The sequence below is a fragment of the Microchirus variegatus genome, assembly GCF_963457635.1.
Source record: "Microchirus variegatus genome assembly, chromosome: 6".
In the NCBI taxonomy this organism is placed as follows: Eukaryota; Metazoa; Chordata; class Actinopteri; order Pleuronectiformes; family Soleidae; genus Microchirus; species Microchirus variegatus.
The window spans coordinates 4,628,052-4,647,562 of NC_139807.1; the positions used below are offsets into that span (position 1 = coordinate 4,628,052).

General features: G+C 40.3%; 1 protein-coding gene across 1 annotated transcript in view; it reads right to left on the reverse strand.

The window, feature by feature from the left end:
* The window catches only part of diaph2 (diaphanous-related formin 2), a gene marked incomplete at its 5' end in the record, with an annotated part of 361,962 nt that overhangs the window by 209,381 nt on the left and 133,070 nt on the right, over nucleotides 1-19,511 (reverse strand). The window contains 3 exons of the mRNA XM_083890769.1: nucleotides 9,341-9,455; nucleotides 13,305-13,664; nucleotides 18,804-18,866. Coding sequence (XP_083746895.1) covers nucleotides 9,341-9,455; nucleotides 13,305-13,664; nucleotides 18,804-18,866 — 538 coding nt within the window. The remainder of the gene's footprint in view (nucleotides 1-9,340; nucleotides 9,456-13,304; nucleotides 13,665-18,803; nucleotides 18,867-19,511) is intronic.

Here is a 19,511-nt window from a genome sequence, read left to right on the forward strand (position 1 = left end):
AGCCCCGAGGAGAACACCGAGCTTGTGTGCACCTTTTTTAGATCTGTATGGAAATAAGGAGGCTTCATGGAGCCCCGGCTCAAAGCGCTTTTTTGGAGAGATAAGAGTTGATAAAAACTCGGAAGAAAACTGACATACTAGTAAAAAAAAACATTTGCAATTACAACTGATGAATTCTGTTAAGTGCGTGGTCGACACAGTTTCGTGTTCGATCTCATTTGGGGGAACATTATGAAATACAGCGGGTGGTTGAGTTGCAGCAGCTTTTTAAAGACAAACGGTGTCTACAGACCTATCAGAAAAAAAAAAAAAAAAAAGAAACTTTGTCTAAGTACAACAAAAGCTATCAGCCCCTGAAATTAATACCTGGTAAAAGGGGTGGAAATACAGCTGTGTAAGTTGCTAATAGAATCACGTGTGTCAATGAAGCGCTCTCTGGAGATTTGCATCGAGGCTTGCCACTGAGACGAACGTGTCAAACTTCCAGAAATCCTCAAGACACACACACACAGTCATTAAGAAACTTATACATATTCACCATTTTTTCCCACTTAGTCGCTTTCTGAGACGGACCGAAAACTAACGCAGAGCAAAACTGCTCGCAAAAAGTTCGACAAACCTTTTTTTTTTTTTTTTTCTACTCCTCCCAAGCGTGACTCAAGAAAGAAGCTAATCCAGCAGTATATCCACAGAGCGCATGCAGCGAACATCACATATCAAGCATTCTATATAAACCTCTCCCGGGTCTGTACTCATACGTCTGAGCTGGATTAGATATGCATTCCATATTCTGCCATTTGGGATCGGGGGACGAGTTAATGAAGCTCCATTGGGGCTTTTGCAATGTGTAAAGCTCCAGTGACAGTGATGACATTGTCCCTTTTTTCTAAAGGAAAATGTTAATAAGCATACTATCACTCAATTAGGCAGGCAGACACTGGACATATCGGATGACATGTGCGGAGCCTCAAGCACATACACATTTACAGAACGTACGCAGAGACTTTTATTATTTTTATTATTATATTTCCTAGACAATAGACTTAATTTTGAATAACAATGAAATTGGTTGTTATTATGACAAACAATCACATTAGTAAATGTCATATTAATGTAATGGTGAGGGGAAGTCACATCACAGACTTTAAAAATGTATTTCTTCCAGCCTTATTAGTGTCATTCATGTCAGCACACCTTGACTAAAGTCAAGGGTTAATTAATGTGCAATTAATGTGATTAGTAAAATATGCGGTTGAAGTTAAAGAGACAAAACTGAATTGATTCAAAAGATAACATCCCGAAATATGTGTTGCCTGATATTGTCTGAGGAAGTAAGCAAGGCGGAAAAGAAATAAAAAATATTTAGGCGCACGGGGGATATTTATTTTTGAAGAGCGAGATTTGGATGAACATTACCTGAAGGCGCATAAAAGTTAGCAGGGTGTAGAGTTGAGAGGCTGTAAGCGGCAGGTATCAAAGAAAGCTAATATTCAGAGGGCTAAAGTTAAAGTGCACTGCGATAGCCGGAATGGCTCTCATCTGAGAAGAGAAGATTAAAATCAGTGGGACATCACAGCGAGGCAATATGAAGACGGAATGAGAGGAAATCTTACTCTCTCTCTCTCTCTCACTCGCTCCCCTTCGCTCTCGGAGACACAGATGCACACACACACACACACACACACACACATAATATAGTCTCCAACAATAAACCAATTACTTGTCATTAATATTTAAGGGCCTAATTTCCATCCATATGAGATATATTACAAAGGGGACGAGCAAGGAAAAGGGCTGACCCTGAGATATCCACAGAAATGAACATTGGGGTGTGTTGTGTTTTATTGAGACAAATGTCTCCTGCCTGTGCAAGCAATTAATGACTTCCATATGGGGGGGGAGCACAACAGCTCTTTTTTTTTTTCCAAAATGTGATTGTATCCTCTTTGTTTTTTCTCTTAGTAGTAATGAATATGCGAGTCTGGAATGAACAATTAACTGGGAATAAGGGGGGGAAAGTGTCTTAGGTCATAGTAACAATTCAGGGAAAGTTGAAGCACCTCTCCATTTGCATATGGATATTATGTTAAATGTGGTTTTGTTGGTGGGAATCTTTGCACTCGGATCTGTGGACTTTAGCATACGCCTAAAAACCAGAGGTTTTTTATGGTCAAAAACCTCCTAGTTGCTGTAATTGAGCGGATAGAAATCTCTCCTCACTGAAGCTCTCATCAGTCGCGCTGTTTCAGACTGAAATCTCACACCCCCAGAAGACAGACTGTGTTGTGATTGGCCAGCAAACGAGAGCTTTCCCAACTGTCTTGTGATTGGCCAGTACCTGGAAGTGACGTAATCAGCACACCAGCTCTCAGAAGTGCAGCTCCCCCTTCTGGAACGGTGGATGCACTGCTACTCATTATCAAAACATTGTTTTAACAATGTTTTAAAAAAAGCTTTGTCACGACTCCCCGCCGCAGTCCCTTTTTTACGACTTTAACCCGGCGTCGGACCCAGAGTCAGAAGACACTGTCGCTCGCTAAACACCTCCACAACGGACATTCTTCTTCTTCTGCGGTTCAATGTATGCAACCGGATGTGCCCGGACTAGTGCCCGGAGTAGAAGGATCTGCTGTTCCCGAGAACCGCCGTTTACGTAACCGGACCGGGTTTTTTCAGAGATCTCGCTGAGCCCGGGATTACAATACAACAAAACGTTCTCAGCAGTGGCTGAACTGTTTGTTTCGAACCTCCAGGGCTTCATAAACGAGGTACTGTTGCAGTAACACACCAAAAAAACAGCGTTAATTGGAACTTCCCTTCTATGGGTGCTTTAAAGTAAAAAAAAAGTAGCTTGTTTAAAATTTACTCAAAGTAAAAGTTACTTTATTTTAACAAAGGTTGGCATCCAAAATAGAATATGAAAACACATAATGTATTAGGGTCAAAGGTCACAAATGTTACTCACTCAGGGGGCTTAATTAACACCTGTCCTCATCATTCACCAAAAATAAACCTACTGAGTTACAGTAGCGTGAGTAAATGGAATCCATTACTTTCCACCTCTGCTAAAAACCTATAACGCATGACCAATTATGCACATGTGGCATGTGCATTCTCATGCAAACAGGAAGTTGATTCTCTTAGCTTGGTTTCAAATATTCTTACTCATGAAAACCAATAACTACAGAGCCCCCAAAGTGACATAAGGAAAAAAAAAAAAATGACGAAAAAAAAAAAATTTGAAATTGAAATTTCGAGTTTCCAAATAAATATGAAGAAAAAAAAATTAATTTTTTTTGTAAACTCGAGATCTCGACTTTGAAAACTCGAGATGTATTTTTCTTTTTTTTTTCGTCATTTTTTTTTTTTTAACAAATATTTATTTTACTAGACCGACCAGGAAGTGGCACTGAAATTGAAGACATCATAAGCATTTTAACAGCACTTTCCATCCACAGCGGATAAGATGAGCTGTGGCTGATAACCAAATTGTGAAGTGAATGAGGGTAACTGTGCCACGGTTTCTGCCGATCTATACTAAATTACAGGGCGGAATCTTTGGATTTTTTCAAAGAAAACCTGTGTAGTATGGATGTAGCCTAAAACAGGAAAACGATGGGGAAGTGGTGTTAGGAGAATACCCAGAATAAAGGTGCTAAGAAAGTTTCCACGGAAGAGGCTCCCTCCCCCCAATTAACAGCATCAGTACTTAACAGCCACGTTCTCCAGGGAGACATGTCAACCATTACGCCTTACCCCCCCCCCCCCCAACAATATAACATAGAACATATCAAAAGCTTATCGTTGCACACATGCTATTATAACAAGGCGAACTATTCCACAGTGAGCTTAAGTGTTCTGAATTGAGCTTAAACTCATTAGACAAAAGCCTTTATTACATTGTGAGTATCCGAGGACGCGCAGCTCCGGTAGTCTGGGGATATCTGTTTTTTTCCGAGAGCAACAAGCTTTTAAAAGGTTTCAATCAACAAGACATATTGTTGGTGAATGAACACAGCTTAAGAGGATTAAAATATTCTGAGTGGCACTTATGGCTGTTGCAGTGTTCTGAAACAAAACTTATGTGTGTGTGGACTTGCGCTAAAGGGCCACCACTGCACCACTGCGTTCTCGTCTCCCTGAGATGTTGCGGGAGCGTAATGTGAGGTGGCTGACCATGTGTGAGTGTGTTTGATCCGGGGTCGGCCCTGATATTAACAGTGTTATTAGGGGACTTATTAGGGAGAGTCAGAGAGCCAGCTAAAACCCCCCACTGATTCCATCATTACTGCTGTTGTGGTAGGGTCATTACTGCCCTGCTGCTGAGGCTTTGTAGCAGGGATTGGGAATCTGCTGGGGTGCTCACCACATTGGCTCAGTGGGGAGAGTGTGTGCGTGTGTGTGTGTGTGTGTTCTTGTTTGTGTGGCTTTATGAGGACTAAAAAACACATAAACCATAGGGAGTGAGGACATTTTGCCAGCTCCTCACATCTTTAAAGGGCTTTTTGAAGGTTAAGACTTTATTCTACAGTTAGAATTGGGTTTAGATTAAGGTAAGGGTTAGGAATTTAGTTGTGATGGTTAAGGTTAGGGTACACTCTTAGAAATAAAAGTGCTCTGTAGAACCATATAAGGTTCTTCAGCTTGTCCTCATAGGTGAACCCATTTTGGCTCCAGGTAGAACCTTTTTATAAAGGTTCCACCTGTAAGCCTTTTGGAGCGTTCCACCAAGAACCCTTTTAAAACCCTTTACATATATATATAGGAAAGGGGTTTTAAAGGGTTCTCTAGATCAAAATGGTTCTCACTGGAACCATTAGCGTTACCAAGAACCCTTGAAAAACCCTTTCTTCGGGAAAGGGTTTTTCAGAAGCAAATGGTTCCAGGTAGAACCTCAGCCCTTGTAGAAGAACCCTTTTGGAACCCGTATATCCAAGAGTGTAAAGGACAAGGAAATGCAATATGTCTACGAGGGTTCTCACGACAAATGCTGTGCAAATGTGTGTGTGTGTGTGTGTGTGTGTGTGTGTGTGTGTGTGTGTGTGTGTGTGTGTGTGTGTGTGTGTGTGTGTGTGTGTGTGTGTGTGAAGGAAAAGGAAGAGAAACGGAAAACATCAGAGTCCTGAGGGATTTCATCAAATCGCATGTGATGAGAAGGAGGATGACTGCTGCCTTCAGTGGAAGGTTTTAACCAAGTTACCGTTCTAGAGTTGACCTTCACAGGCGCAACTTTTCTCCCCTTTTTTTTTTTTTTTTTTTACAAAAGACACACACACTGTATGTGTATACAGTATACCAAAAAACTGGAATTAAACATCCAAAGAACTTGAGATACAACTCGTGATGTCTCTCTACGTCTGCTCTCTAAAGCTAACTTTTTTGATTTATTTCCAAATGGTAAAACATGTTCTTGTCTCGGCACAATCATTATAACCCCAGGCATCATTAACACATGAGGCATGCTGGGAAAATAACGTTTCAGTGACCCTGCTTAAAGCGGTGGACTTCAGAGTTTGATTCCCACTTGATGAACATACATTTCCGTTATCTCTCGCTCTCTCTCTCTGACTTATTTAATTGCATTGCTACAGAACACCGATAAAACCCTTACGGAAGTTGTAAAGAACAAAAACAAAAATCCAGAGTATACTAACGAGTGTTTCTCACAGGGTTTTACTTGTTGTCAAGTAGCCTCGTTTCACGGTGTTGTTTCTACTGAGAAGCGCAGACACCCCCGTTACAAAGTGGCATATGCCCTTTGTCCGTCAGCAATTGACGCGGCCAATGGAGGAAACATTTTAGGAGAAAAGGGGGTGTGAAGTTTGCCAACATCAATCTCGTTTCAAATTGAACTGCAAAGTTCCAGCTGAATGAATTGCCTTTCAAATGCAGCAGGCCATGGCTACACGCATTCAATCCCGAAGTGAATCTGATTTGATCCCAAGAGCCATACAAAGGCACAACCCACAGATTGATATAGTGAACTGAGGGGAGATGAGGGTAAAAGGGGAAAAAAAAGAGAGAGGGGGAGGGAGGGAGAGAGGGAGGGGTGGTGCAATGAAGTCAATGGAGGGAAGGGTGAAGAAAGCGGGATAAGCCATGCAGCTAGCAAAAGACAGGAGGGGAGGAGGAAGACGGGAGAGAGAAAACAGCCATTTCTGTGGGGCATAAAATGATGTCTTGGCACGACCGGTGCCAATTTAAAGTCTCGCAAAACAAGTTTTGTAAGATATGAAAATCAAAATAAAGACGTGTGATTACGCGCCGCTAAGCTAAGTATGAGCGTCGTAACACAACACAAAACACTATAGATGATTCCTGAGGTAAACTACAGCCACTGAGGGGTAAATTCAAGACATTTTAAAGTTGCAGCAGAATGCATTGCATTTTCCCCCAGCATTTTTAAAGGATTCTGAGAAAAACAGCACACAGGAAGAGCTGTGAAAACCAAGATGAGCTGGATTGGAGCATCGGTGAGTACAAAGACAGGAAATGTGCGCATTGATAGATCCTTAAATACTGAATGTAGTAAAAGTTTCAAGTGTTAAGGATGATTGGTAGAAATTAAATACACTATCCATACGTACTGTATGTCCGGATAAATGCACAATAATCTGAAAATAAGATGTTGAGGCCGACATTTTGTGCTACCACGTTTTTCTAGCGGTCCAAATGGACCGGGAGGGACGACTCTTCCGTTTATGGCCTCGCCACTAAATGTCACCAGTTTTGATTTGTATGATTTGTTTGATACCGTTCTTTATTCGGCTCTCTAAATAAAATATGCGCTTAAACTATAGAGAGAGAAACCCATTTTTCGTTTAGCGTGAAAGCACGAAACGTTAATGGCGGTGTCTTAATCCGTCTACAGGCTTTAGCACCTACCAACTGACATATTGTATGTGTTAAGTTTTCAATCAAGCTGAAGAACTATCTCATAATAAATGGCACATTTAGAAGACAGAAGCCAAGCTTGAAATCCCTCTTGATTATCATTTCCTTTTCTTGGTAAAACTCATTAAACAGTGAGACTCATAAAAGCAGCAGGGGAGATGACAGTCTTGCATTCTCAGTTGCTTTAGAGGCCTCTGAGCACAATAAGCATGTGAAAATTGGGGGCTGTTACTGATTCTTTTTTTTTTTTCTTTCCCTTTAACTTTTTTCTTTTTTTTTTTTTACTGCCAAAGTGTTGTTCTTCAACAATACAAGTAACAAGCAAGCATAAAAAAAAAGTGAAGTTAACAGAAGCCTTTTTTGCACAATTTTCTGAGGGCAGCTCTGCGGGGAGGGCATTTGCACCTGCTTGCCTCATCCTTCACAGAGTGCTTGTCCCTCAAAGTGTGCTTCTCTTCAGAATATCTTCGCCTAAGATGAGGCAAACATGGAGTTATCTCAAAAAGGGAAAAAAAAAAAATATATATATACAGTTAACTGTTTTTAGGGTTTGCATGTGTATTTTGTGCCAGAATCAAAGACAAAGTCCATTTTCACCAGTTACTTGTAAGTCAAATACGCAGAAAGGATTGAGAAAGCTACAGCGTTTGCACCTGAATACGAGTTCAACAACATGATTGGAGATGAAGGTAATCTCTCTACACAAACACGTGCACAACTCTAAGTGGAAATAAAGTGTGATTTCGCCGGACAAATAATAACGTCGAAGCACACGTTTACATAAGAGAAAGGAAAAAGAAATGAAGCACTATCTCATTTTTTTTTTTTAGAGTTCTTATCCAGCACCAGATACATCAAAACCCTCCTCATGAGGGTTGGGGAGGTTTACATATCAAACATTAAACAGTATTTTTCATTCATGAGGAAAAAAATCATGTTCTGTTTCAACAATGGCGGTGAAAAGAGCTGATTCAGTGAAGTCGCTGCAGGGGTAATTGATAGGGATCCAGCAAAGGTAACTCTCGTGGGGGGAAACGCTGGATCATGAATTCCTACCCGGCCAGTGGGAACATGAACTATCTATAGATGTAACCCCAGTGGGTGAGAAAATGAATTCAATAAAGAATTTAAAAGGGGCCTCTAAATCTGAATTAAAACCGTGCGTAACTCAAAATGTTCATTTGTATTTCATTTCAAGAATAGAATTGTTCTGCACTGGCTTTTTTTTTTTTTTTTTTTTTTATAGCAGACATATTTCTAATACGTTCGCTAAGATTTAACGTTCATTCGTCGCGGTGAATAGTATGAATCAAATACAATGTTGAAATGATGAAATATAATTTGCAAAGGTGCCAAAAAAGGTCTGCATATATATATGGCTGAAATCTGCAAGAGAAGGACGAGGAGACAGGCATGACTTCAAGGCCTCTCCCTGTCACTTCATTAAGCCTTGCAACGACTGTTTTCCAACACACAATTTCCCCTCCCATCTGTATTATGTCGGCAAATCACCTTACAGCAGCTAAGAAAAAAAAAAAAAAAAAAAAAAAAGCTATTTATTTCACTGAACAAAAAAGAAACGGGCTTAGTTTGTAGAGCTGGAGGTTTTGAGAACAGTGGAGCAAGAAGCTGCCGGCGGGCTGAGTGGTGTCCAAACAAACGGTGGGTATGTGGGGGAAAGTTGGAAGATTCTGTATAGTTATGTCCACACACCCTGACAGAGATCCGATTTGACTGCTCAGCAGTTGACAGAGCTCTGACTTCTCCCCTCCCACTGCTGCTAGATTTAGAGGGGTGTACGCTACACACACACACACACACTGTCAAAGTAGGGGGAAAACACTCAAATTGTCATAGGAAAAGTACATCAAGTGCCTCCCTCACCATAGAAAAACAAACTTTTTCTCTGTAGCACTCGCATCATCCATCAGCAAGTTAGGTAGCCTGGTTTTGTATCTGAAAAACAAACCGGCCAGAAACACGAGCCTCCTCCCGTTTCCCTGACGGAGGATTGGTCTAATGGACTGAAAAACGGCTCTCAGTTCACACATATGTGCACATCCACGTGTACATGTACACACAAAATAACTCATTTGAAACTGCTCAAAACAAATAAAATGTGCTGTGGCCACATTATATTCCCAGCGTTCTCTCTCTGGTTCAAACACAAAGCATGAGCACTGGCATCCCTAATTGGCACAGTGACTCGAAAATGAGAGCATAAACACGAGAGTGTGTTTGAATGCCAGGGGAAAAGTGCTTGATTTTTAGGGATAATTAACATTTCATAAGGAAAAAAAAAATGCCTCGTCATATGTCACGAGACGAAAGTTGCGCGGCACCTATCGCCAGAGAGGCTAAACGAGGATGTCCATGTGTGCAGATTGATTAAGGCGGGGGGGGGGGGGGGGGGCGGGAGAGAAGAAGGGAGATGATGCCTCCTTACCTTTGCTCTGTGAGGAGAAGCAGACGGAGAGCTGAGCAAATAGGTCAGGATTCTCAAACTTCTCTTCTTTGACTTTGATCCAGAAGCAATTCTCTGACATTTCCTGAGGCACTATCTGCAATGACACAAGGATTCCATTATCACTACAATCAGAGAGTGCCATTCCACCAACCTGCCACTCAAAAAAAAAAAAAAAAAAAAAAAAAAAAAAAATCTTTTCAGTGGAAATGGGGTTTGTGTGTGGGCACACGCATGCCCTTGTGATTGTCTCCTTGGCGTCTGCATGGCAAACAGGACAGGGGTAAAAAAAAAAAAGAAGAAGCAAAATTGTGAGTTTTCAGGGTTATATGCATTATTTCACATCCACGGAAAATCACATGAATACAGCCGCGCTATAGACCCCCGCTCGTATCAGACGCATCAAAGTTCTTGTCGACCTCTCCGGGGGATGAATGAAACATGTGAATTTCAGCGGTGTTTATGCAGTCCTCCTCCTACCCGGATTTGTCTGAACGCCTCTATGAAGCTGTCAAGCACCTACACACTGTGAGAAGACGGCAGGCCAGAAGGACGATTCCATATCCCTGCACTCGTTTATTAGACGAGGGAGAGAGTAGGTGTGCGTGGTGATATTCACACATGCACATGTTACCGACTAATTATGTGAGTGACACAACAATATGTCTGCCGTACAGTGTGTTAAGTCCTCTGGTGAAAGGTCTTCGTGTGACACTGTTGCTATGTTTTTTTTTTTTACTAAGATTCTAGAAGCGAGCAGTTCGCCCCCCCAGCACTGTTGTCATTAACCTTCTCAACACCATGGTAACACATGTTTTTTTTTATAGTGGGTACACACGTGTTACTAATCACAATTTAGGCTCCGTGTGTCAACAAAGAAGAACCTTCAACACCTGTGTTAACCTGTCATGTCAAAATGGTCCTTCACAGAGATGAAGAGGCAGAAGGATAATAACGAAGACTTCTTTGTGATGGAAGAGAATGATTCTCAAGGCCATACGGTCGGACCTTACAGGGCGACTTTGGGAGAGTATTTCTACACAAACTGGTGTTTGCAGTGAGTATTGACAACAACGAACAACAAGAATAACAACATGAATTTTCAAATGTTTTTTTTTAAATTAGAATGTGTTACAAAATAGCCTATTAATGTGCAATATCAAATGAGAAAGAAAATTCAACAACATGTAAAAAAAAAAAAACAATTTCAACTGCCTCGTGGTGCTAAATCCAAACAGCAAAAGGACTCACTTAGAATGATTTCTGCTTAATTAAACTCTTATTAATTGATAAGTAAAAGTAATACAATTGAGCACTCCACAACACAATAATATTATTATTTTAATTTTTTTTTTGGTTGGATCTGTTTTCTTTTCTGGCTTGAAATTCAAATGCTCAAAAAGCTTATTGAGCTGGTACTTGTTTTATTGTAGTTATTAAAAAATAATAATAGCAAAAAACAAAACTGGAACTTGAAACAACCTCAGTGAGTTTAGCTAAAACAAATCACAGTTGACTGTCCTTTTAAAGAAGGTTCTAAATTCCAGCTAAATGTAGAACGAATGGACTAAAGGATGTGTCGGATTACTCGAAGAACACCTCTATATGACGTTTTGAGCACAGATAGTCAATAATGTAGTTTAAAGGGGACGTGTCCCAGTTCCCTGGTGTCCTAATGAACACGTCTGTGACATGTTTTGGTCAAAATACCATAAGGATGAAGCACCACAGCAGTTTAATCAGAACATTCGGCTTAGTAGTATCTCTTTAGGTCCACCTTTAAAAAAAAAAAAGGCTACTGGAGCTAGCAGCAGTCAGCATTTGGAAAAGTGATCATTTGCAGGCTCTAGCAGGCACATTGCCATCATATATAACATGTATACACTGGACAGATAAACCCTCTGAGGCTGGAAGTTTGTGTAGGACTCTGTGCTGCACTGTTGAGCCAAGAATAGAACGTTTTGCAGACTTTGCTGACTTCTGGTTTCCGGATACCGTTGCCCTCGCCAGCACTCTCACAATGAGCGCGGAAGTAAACATCGCATGTTTATTTGGCCCTCCAGAGTCCCAAATATAAGGATTTAAATGATTAAAAAGTTGATTTTGCATTATATGTCCCCTTTCAGATTTTCATTTAGGGCAAGACACTTGCTCCTTATGCCTGTGCTGGTAGAATGTGAATGGATATGAAAGATGAATGAATGGTAGAATTGTCGTGTCAAGCAGACTGGTCATCAAAACTAGAAAAAAATGCTTCATACATAACAGCTTGGAGCATAATCTGTGCAAGGGTTACTGCTGGGCATCACAGAGATAATAGAGCAGAAATACATAAACACAATAGGATGTGATTTGTTTGTTTCTGAGGGGGAAAAAAAAATCTAATCTAATCTTGCTGGCTAAAATGGCAGCTAAATTGCAAAGCTCCTGCAGTATAAACACTTAAAAACTGCAGAGTTAAAGCAGTGACTCAAAAACCCTAGTCTAGTCCAAAGTGAGTGCCTTATACAACTAATTCTGACTCAGAAAGTGTTAGAATATTAACGCCAATATCACGCGTAGGCGGAAGCAGAAAGTGTCTGCGTGACACATGGATCAGTCACGGACATTTCTCACCTACTCAAAAGTAAAACTTAGGGTCTAATGAAAGTGAACACGTAGATTATAACAACATGATTTGGAACTGTCAAATCTGTAATTCATTCTCTTGTGTAATATTTACGGGGTCGTGGCTGAAGGGGCTGCAAAAAAAAAAAAAAAAAAAAAAAGTTTCTTTTTCCCGCCCCCTTCATTTTTGCACGACCAAATTGTCATCGCTCGTGGCGTTCCCACATTTCGTTCTGGTACACGTAGATAAGACAGACGACTCTTCTCCCACTTAATCGACAGAAGAGAAACACACAGATTGTTTTTTCCTCAGGTGGTTATGAATTTCATTTGCATCACCGAAGAACTACAATTCCTTTGGAGACAAGGTTAATGCACCTTGCACATCAACTTGCTGCTGTACATTTCCCAAACAATGGGAATTTGCACCAGACAGCGTGCGCGCGCAAATCATATATGCAAATGCTTCACCGACAGCATGCAAGACAACGAGTAATGTTTATATTCTATTTAAAATAGCAAACGTACACAAACCCATCAGGCATGACACAAAAACGAAAAAATGGCACGTAATATTTCTACTTTACTGACACTATCAATAAATATACTTACGGCTGCACATAGAACTGTGCATTTCCATAAGTGGTATTTTAAGAAGCCCTCAAGGTGAAAATAAGCCAATGCTTGTAAAGCAACAGCCGGCGTTATAAACTGCAAAAAATATGTATCTAGAATAAAAAATATATATAATACATGGCTTGATTCAAAACAACACATTGTCAAAATAACGTAACCGGTGTTTTGGTTGCTGTCAGCGATTGAAGACTTAAATGCAAGGTCACACAAGCATTTAAAATCAGCAAAGAACCACTAAATTAAGGGTAAGAACTCTTTGAGGTTGTGGATAAATTATCTGTGGCAAAAGAAAGCCCACACACAACAAGAAAAATGCGATGGTATGATGCCCAACCCAGTCGTCATTCAATTAAACAGATCAATGCGCAACTCCAAGGACATTTAAGCAGAGGGAAATTGTTTACTCTTACATCCTGTGAAACGCTGATTGTGGAATAGTGTGGCCTGTGGCTGAGCGGCTATCTGACTACAGTAAAAGCACATTTGGAAAAGGCTCCTTTCGGTTTGGATCCTCAGCTTTGTACATTTCTACTGTGTGAGGTTCCTCCAATAACGCTGCGAATCCAGCGCTTTAAAGCCAAGGGTTTGCTTGAGTGATTGTGCACACGTTGAATGTTACTTCCATTATCGTTCGTAATCACTTATATTATCAGCGAACATTGGATTAGTTGCATCAGTGAATCAAAAACTCAGGTAACCGTACCTTGGACCAGTTGACCCGCTTCATCACAGTGTCAGGCTTATAGGTCTTCTTGGCCTCCAGCCCATAAGGCAGCTTGACAACAGGTAATGCTGGAGGTGCCGGAGCCCCGCCTGGGAATGGAGGAGGTGGTGGGGGCCCACAACCCGGCGGTGGCGGAGGAGGTGGCGGTCCGCCGCCTGGGGGAGGTGGAGGAGGAGGCGGTGGTGGAATGCAAGCCTGGCCAGGGAGGGGAGGGGGAGGAGGAGGGGGAGGAGGACCACCACCGGGTGGGGGCGGGGGAGGAGGTGGCGGAGGTGGCGGCGGAGCCGCTGAACCTGCTGGTAGGGGTGGTGCTCCCGACGCAGGTGGACCTGCTGCAATCTGTAAAGTACAGGGGGAAAATTGTAATGCTGGTCCAGACATGAATGAGTAGTTTAATCCAAATCTGAATTATGGTAATTAAAGTTCTCATATTATACCCTATTTCTCCAAGTTAAACTAGTTCCCTGGTGTCCTAATGAACATGTTTGTGGCATGATTTGGTCAAAATACCATAGGAATGAAGCACCACAGCAGTACAAAGTAAAGTAAACAAAGTAAAACAAAACTTAAGGAACAGGAAATGACATCAGTCCCAGAGGCTACTGGGCGCTAACAGCAGGTAGCATTTGTAAAAGTGATCATTTGCAGGCTCTAGCAGGCACTTTGCTGTGATATATAACATCTATCCACTGGACAGATAAATCCTCTGAGGATGGAAGTTTGTGTAGGACTCTGTGCTGCACTGTGGAGCCAAGAATAGAACTTTTTGCAGAATTGTGGTTTTTTTTCGGATGCCACTGCCCTCGCCACCACTCTCCCATGTTTTACGGACAAAGCGGAGCTCCTTGAGACAACAATTCCAGGAATTAAGCGCATTGTGACGTCCCAATGAGCGCGGAAGTCAACATAGCGTGTTTTATCTCCTGTACTTAGACTGAAGAGGACCACAAAAACATGAGTGAGTCATCTTTTTTTCACACTTTGGCGACTGGTAGGGCCTCCAGAGTCCCAAATATAAGTATTAAAATTATTACAAATTTGATCTTGCATAATATGGGACCTTTAACACTGAGGAAGCATTTTTAAGCTGTCGAAAACTGTGTTGTTTTATTTCTGCCAGAACCTTTTCATGAGCTTTGTTTATGAGCAGATAATTGGATATGTGTGTCTATAATAGTAAACAACAAGGATTATAAGATTTTGGCTGAATCCCATTACCTATTCTTAACCCTATGACTTCCCCTATGGACACATTATCATGCAAACAGACGTGGGGATTCAACATCGCCGTCGTTTGTCTGCATCTCAACCGAGACATGTCAGGAAACACCTTCAGAAACCATGTGCTCCTTAAAAATTCACTCTCACTGATGGGACCGACTTCACTCTTACACTTCACTCTACCCCTCTGTCTCGGCAAGAACAGGGATGCGCCACAGCTTCCTGTGAAAGCGCGAAACAGCGAGGCAGGGCTGAGTGACAAAAGCGAGGAGTGAAATGGGGATCGAGACTCGGTGTGAATGCTGCTTGCAAGTTCGGGGAGGTTAAACCGTGATCGAAAGACATACCGATTGTGTAGAAATAGAAATAAGATTGTTATTTGTGCATCTTATGACTTACAAAGTTGTTTTCTTTATTCTTCAGTTGTAACTGGAACATTTTAAAAAGTATACCTCTAGTTGGTGTCACAAAATGTGCAAATGACCTATAACACGGCCTTAACAAGACCTTCAAATAAGTGTTATGAACTGAATTCTGATTTTGTATTTCTTTTATATAGAACCTAAAGACATTTTGCTGTGTTCACCAATTCCGACTGATGAGTGTGCAGATTAATTCTTGGCAAAACTTTAAAGGCAAAAACCTGTGAACAACTACCGTTTAATTTGCTCGTGTAGAAAGATAAGAACGTTAACGTTCCTATCAACTCCTCGTCACAAGTCCTCACCATGGCAGGCTATTAAACAGTAGACAGGGATGTAATTAGACCTGAGACTGATAAGACAAAGTCTTTCAGTCCTGTGACATGTGTGCACTATCACACCTCGCCCATACACCAGTCCTCTTTGATAGTCGGCGATAATGCCAAAAGAAAAATGTTTTAGACAAAAAAGTTATGCAAATACAACAATTACAGACACCCGAAGCTAAGACGAGGTTTGATCTTCAGAGCTGATTAGGTGCCTGTTCTCACCGCTTCCACTTGCACATCTCATTTCCAAAACCAATTTCCCACTATGCTCATTTCCCTCATCACTTGATTGTGTGTGTGTAGAATGTGATTGGCTTCATATTTAAAGACATTACGTAGTGTTTCATTACACAATGGCATCGGTGGATTGTTTATTAGGGCCAAAATTAAAAAGGTGTTCTGCAAGGAGCTTCTTACCCTAATTGCCCTGAGCCCTTGAATGAAAATCCACATTCAGTGATTACATGTCTGTCAATCTTGAGGCCCCGTGTGGCCCATTCTCTCTTTTAAGATTAATACAAGGGAATGGAAGCGAATTAGCTGCTAAATTAGAGCGCAAATGTTTATATTGAGTGGCCCTCCGAGTTCCCGTCCTGATCTACCCACTAATAAGTCCAATGGCTATAGAACCCTTGGGATCAAACAATATTGGCACTCCATCAGACCCAACTACAAAAACCCAAAGAAAAATACCTAGAAATTGTAAAGTATGGGATCATTTCAAACTGATTTCATGATATTTACAATATAAATTAGGAGTGTTGGTACATTGCTATTTTGAGGCAGAAGAAAATCAGTGCGTGGTTGACCATCAAAACTTAGTCTAGATATCTAAATGTCCGTCCGGATAGTTTTGCTTATTTTAACCAGAAAAAGGGCCAAAAAATTAGCTATCGCCCATCTTTTTGGCAATTATTTACTATTTATTGCATGTTAAAATAGCGTATTAACAGTTTGAATGAAGAAAACCAAAAGGTTTTATTTAGGAAAAAAACACTGTAGTTGTACGTAAACACCAGATTGTGCACTCCATGTCCAAAAACAGGCCAAAAAATTTAAATAATGTACCACTTTCTGAAATCTGAGAAGTTGCATGCCAAAAAAATAAATAAATATATATATATATATATATTCTGATACAACAAAGCGTGCACAAATTGCAGTCATGCTGAAAAACATGTCTTCTGCAATATGCTCTAAGATAGTAGTATGCACCTAAATAGGAAAGTGTAACTATTATTTCGTACTATTAAGTTACCTAATAATGTACTTAAAGGCACCATATGTAAGAATGTGGCCAAAAACGGTTACTACGTTCAAATTCAAAATACCGAGGTCTTTTAGGTTTCGTTTTCTGACGTAACTGGCAACCCGTGGTTGCTCGGCAGCTGAGACTCTACTGGCTGCAATGATTGGTAGATGGCGGTAGGTGGCGCCACATGCCAAAACATGATTTCAAAACATAAACATGATTTGCAGTCTGCAAAATATGTTTTCAATGCAAATAGTTTGGCTGTACTGTTGTTGTTGGTGAGTTCAGTTTGTTATATAAATATTATTCCTGAGTCTCTGTGACATATTAGGAGGATTTTATGGCCAGTTGCTTTAGATTTATTACATAATGCACCTTTAAGTAGTACATTTTGTATAAAATATGTATGCCATGTGCAACCCCACCCCCCACAAACGCAGTATATACTAATATAAGAAGAATGGCAATAAAAACATATGAGTGATCCCACTGGAATGTACTGTATCTTCATCTAATCAATATCAAACTTGCAAGTTTACACAAACACAACACACACAAATATATGTGACATTTATTGTCACTATTAAACACACTGTGTGTCCACACTGAGGGTGAAGAGCCTTGAACCAAGCAACTGATCAAAATGCCTTTTGTAGCAACGATTGCCTCCAGTCGCTGCAGATAAGACCATCATGCAATTAACGTGCATGAGGAATGTTGGACCATTCTTCAGCGTGTGTGTGTGTGTGTGTGTGTGTAAAACCGAGCAACATTTATTGGTGAAGTTGCAGCTGAATATTTAGACGATGTAGTATATTTCATCATGCAATTCCATCCTTTCATTTTAAACACTTAATAATACCTGGATTTCATTTTCCACAGCAAGGTTTGCAGTATATTGTTTCCCAAAAATACAAACCTCACTTTCACATAATGTAACCAAGATATTATGAGCTCATCTTGTTCGTCGCCCTTTTTTTCCACTTTGAAAGAAAGAAAATTGTTCAAAATTAAAATAAATAAATGTGTTCATAAAAATGAATTAGTAACAATTGAATAAATTCATAGTTTGCCTTCCCTATTATGAATAAACTTATTTTGTGTAGGAGTTACTAATTGAAGTAGTTTGTTCTTTTATCAGCGATGATATCAGAGCATTCGGCACTGTGCCTTTGGTGTCAGCATTTAAGCTGAGAAAGTGGCCACGACACTAACTCATCTCCATTTATAGGCATTCGTCAAACCGTGAACTGATCAATATTTGTTTTAAATCTATGCTTATTTGTAATCTCTTGATCATAAAGTGTGTCGTTTTATTTTCTGAGACACGAAAGGTGCTCGACGGAATCAAAGCGCTCGAGTGATTCTTTAAAAATTCAAAGTAACAGTTAAAACACGTAATCCCTGTTTCACAAATTGGACTCGAGCTTTGATAACTAAACTGCAGTTGTGCTTTTGTAAATGCCAAATGCCTGAAGGTTCACATTATTATTATTATTTATTAAAGCACACACACACACACAGTGAAACCTGTAAGGACGTATTCAGCACGAACAAGCACAACAGTGATTTGTAGGTCATCTTTGTTTATAATTCTATGTTACAGCCAATCATATGTAATAAAAACATAATAAATGGAGGTAATTATTTGCCACTGTAAGTGGGGCATTGCATACTATACTGCCAAGGTTATATATACATAGGTGTGTACATATACACTAGTAAATTACTTATGAGATTTAAGATCCCACAGAAGTCCCCTCTCGATTAGTAACCTGTGCTCTAAGTTGCATATAATTCAGCATCTTTTAACGTTGTGTTTATAGCAAGATTGCAAAAGGTTTCTAAGATGTTTTTTTTTTTTTTGCATGATGTTTCTTTGGAGACCATCTGGAGCAGGTTAAAATGAAATGTAACCCACAGCCGAACTGGATTGATAGGACTCTATGAGGTCATTGAGGGAAAAAATAATTAAAGCTGAACATTTTTTAGTCTATTAAAATCTAAGCCCCAGTCTCATCTCTAACCGACAAGTTAAATCAAATTTATTTACTTGCGGGAGTGGAAAAATACCCAGCGCTGGTATCCATTTAACGTTTTAATTTGAAATGTGTTTTCCTACAAATAAAGACTACAGTAACATGTATAACGTGCACACACAACAAAGAACACGTTATTTTCAGGAACAACTGATTTGTTGTTGATTAAAAGTGAGATTGCATCAAGGGCCACGCATGCAAAAGAGGACACCCACCTTGGCTTCAGATTCCCTGACGAGTCTCTGAGCCTCTTTGAGCTTGTCTTTTTCAATAGTTAACTGTGCGGATACAACAAACACACACACACACACACACACACACATTCCACCGACGCGCACCATGGAAACAGAAAAAGGAACAAACAGGTGGGTTAGATAGACAGAGAGAAGAACACTCAAACACCACAACAGGTACAGTACTCCACTCCAAACACAAAAGAGCCAGAAAAGAGGGAAAAGAGGGGAAAAGAGATAATGTTCCTTACACCTAAAAAAAAATGGCAGAATGTGTTATCTTCCCATTTTGTATGAATGAGTTATTTGATGTGCAAAAAGGTACTGTACTTTTACACCTAAAACAAGATGTAATCTTTCTTCAGAAGAAAATCAGTGTACACTGAGCACTGAAGGCAGCATGAAAGGAACAAGGCACAGCATCACTGACAGTTGGTGCACCTTCAAACCCTTTTTCTTTCTCCTTTCCTTTTTGGCATTGAAAAATACATTTCAACTTAACACTCTTAGATGTGTGATGGGCACTGATTTCACTGTGCAGTCTTTGTTTTAGAAATGCACACATTTTTTTTTTTTTTTTCGCTTTGATTTTTCACTCTGTACAACCTTGCCAAGACAGAGAATGGAAGCATAATCCACAGCAACTGAAACGTAATGTTATCGTGGAGTCGTTCTCACAGAGCGTCTCTT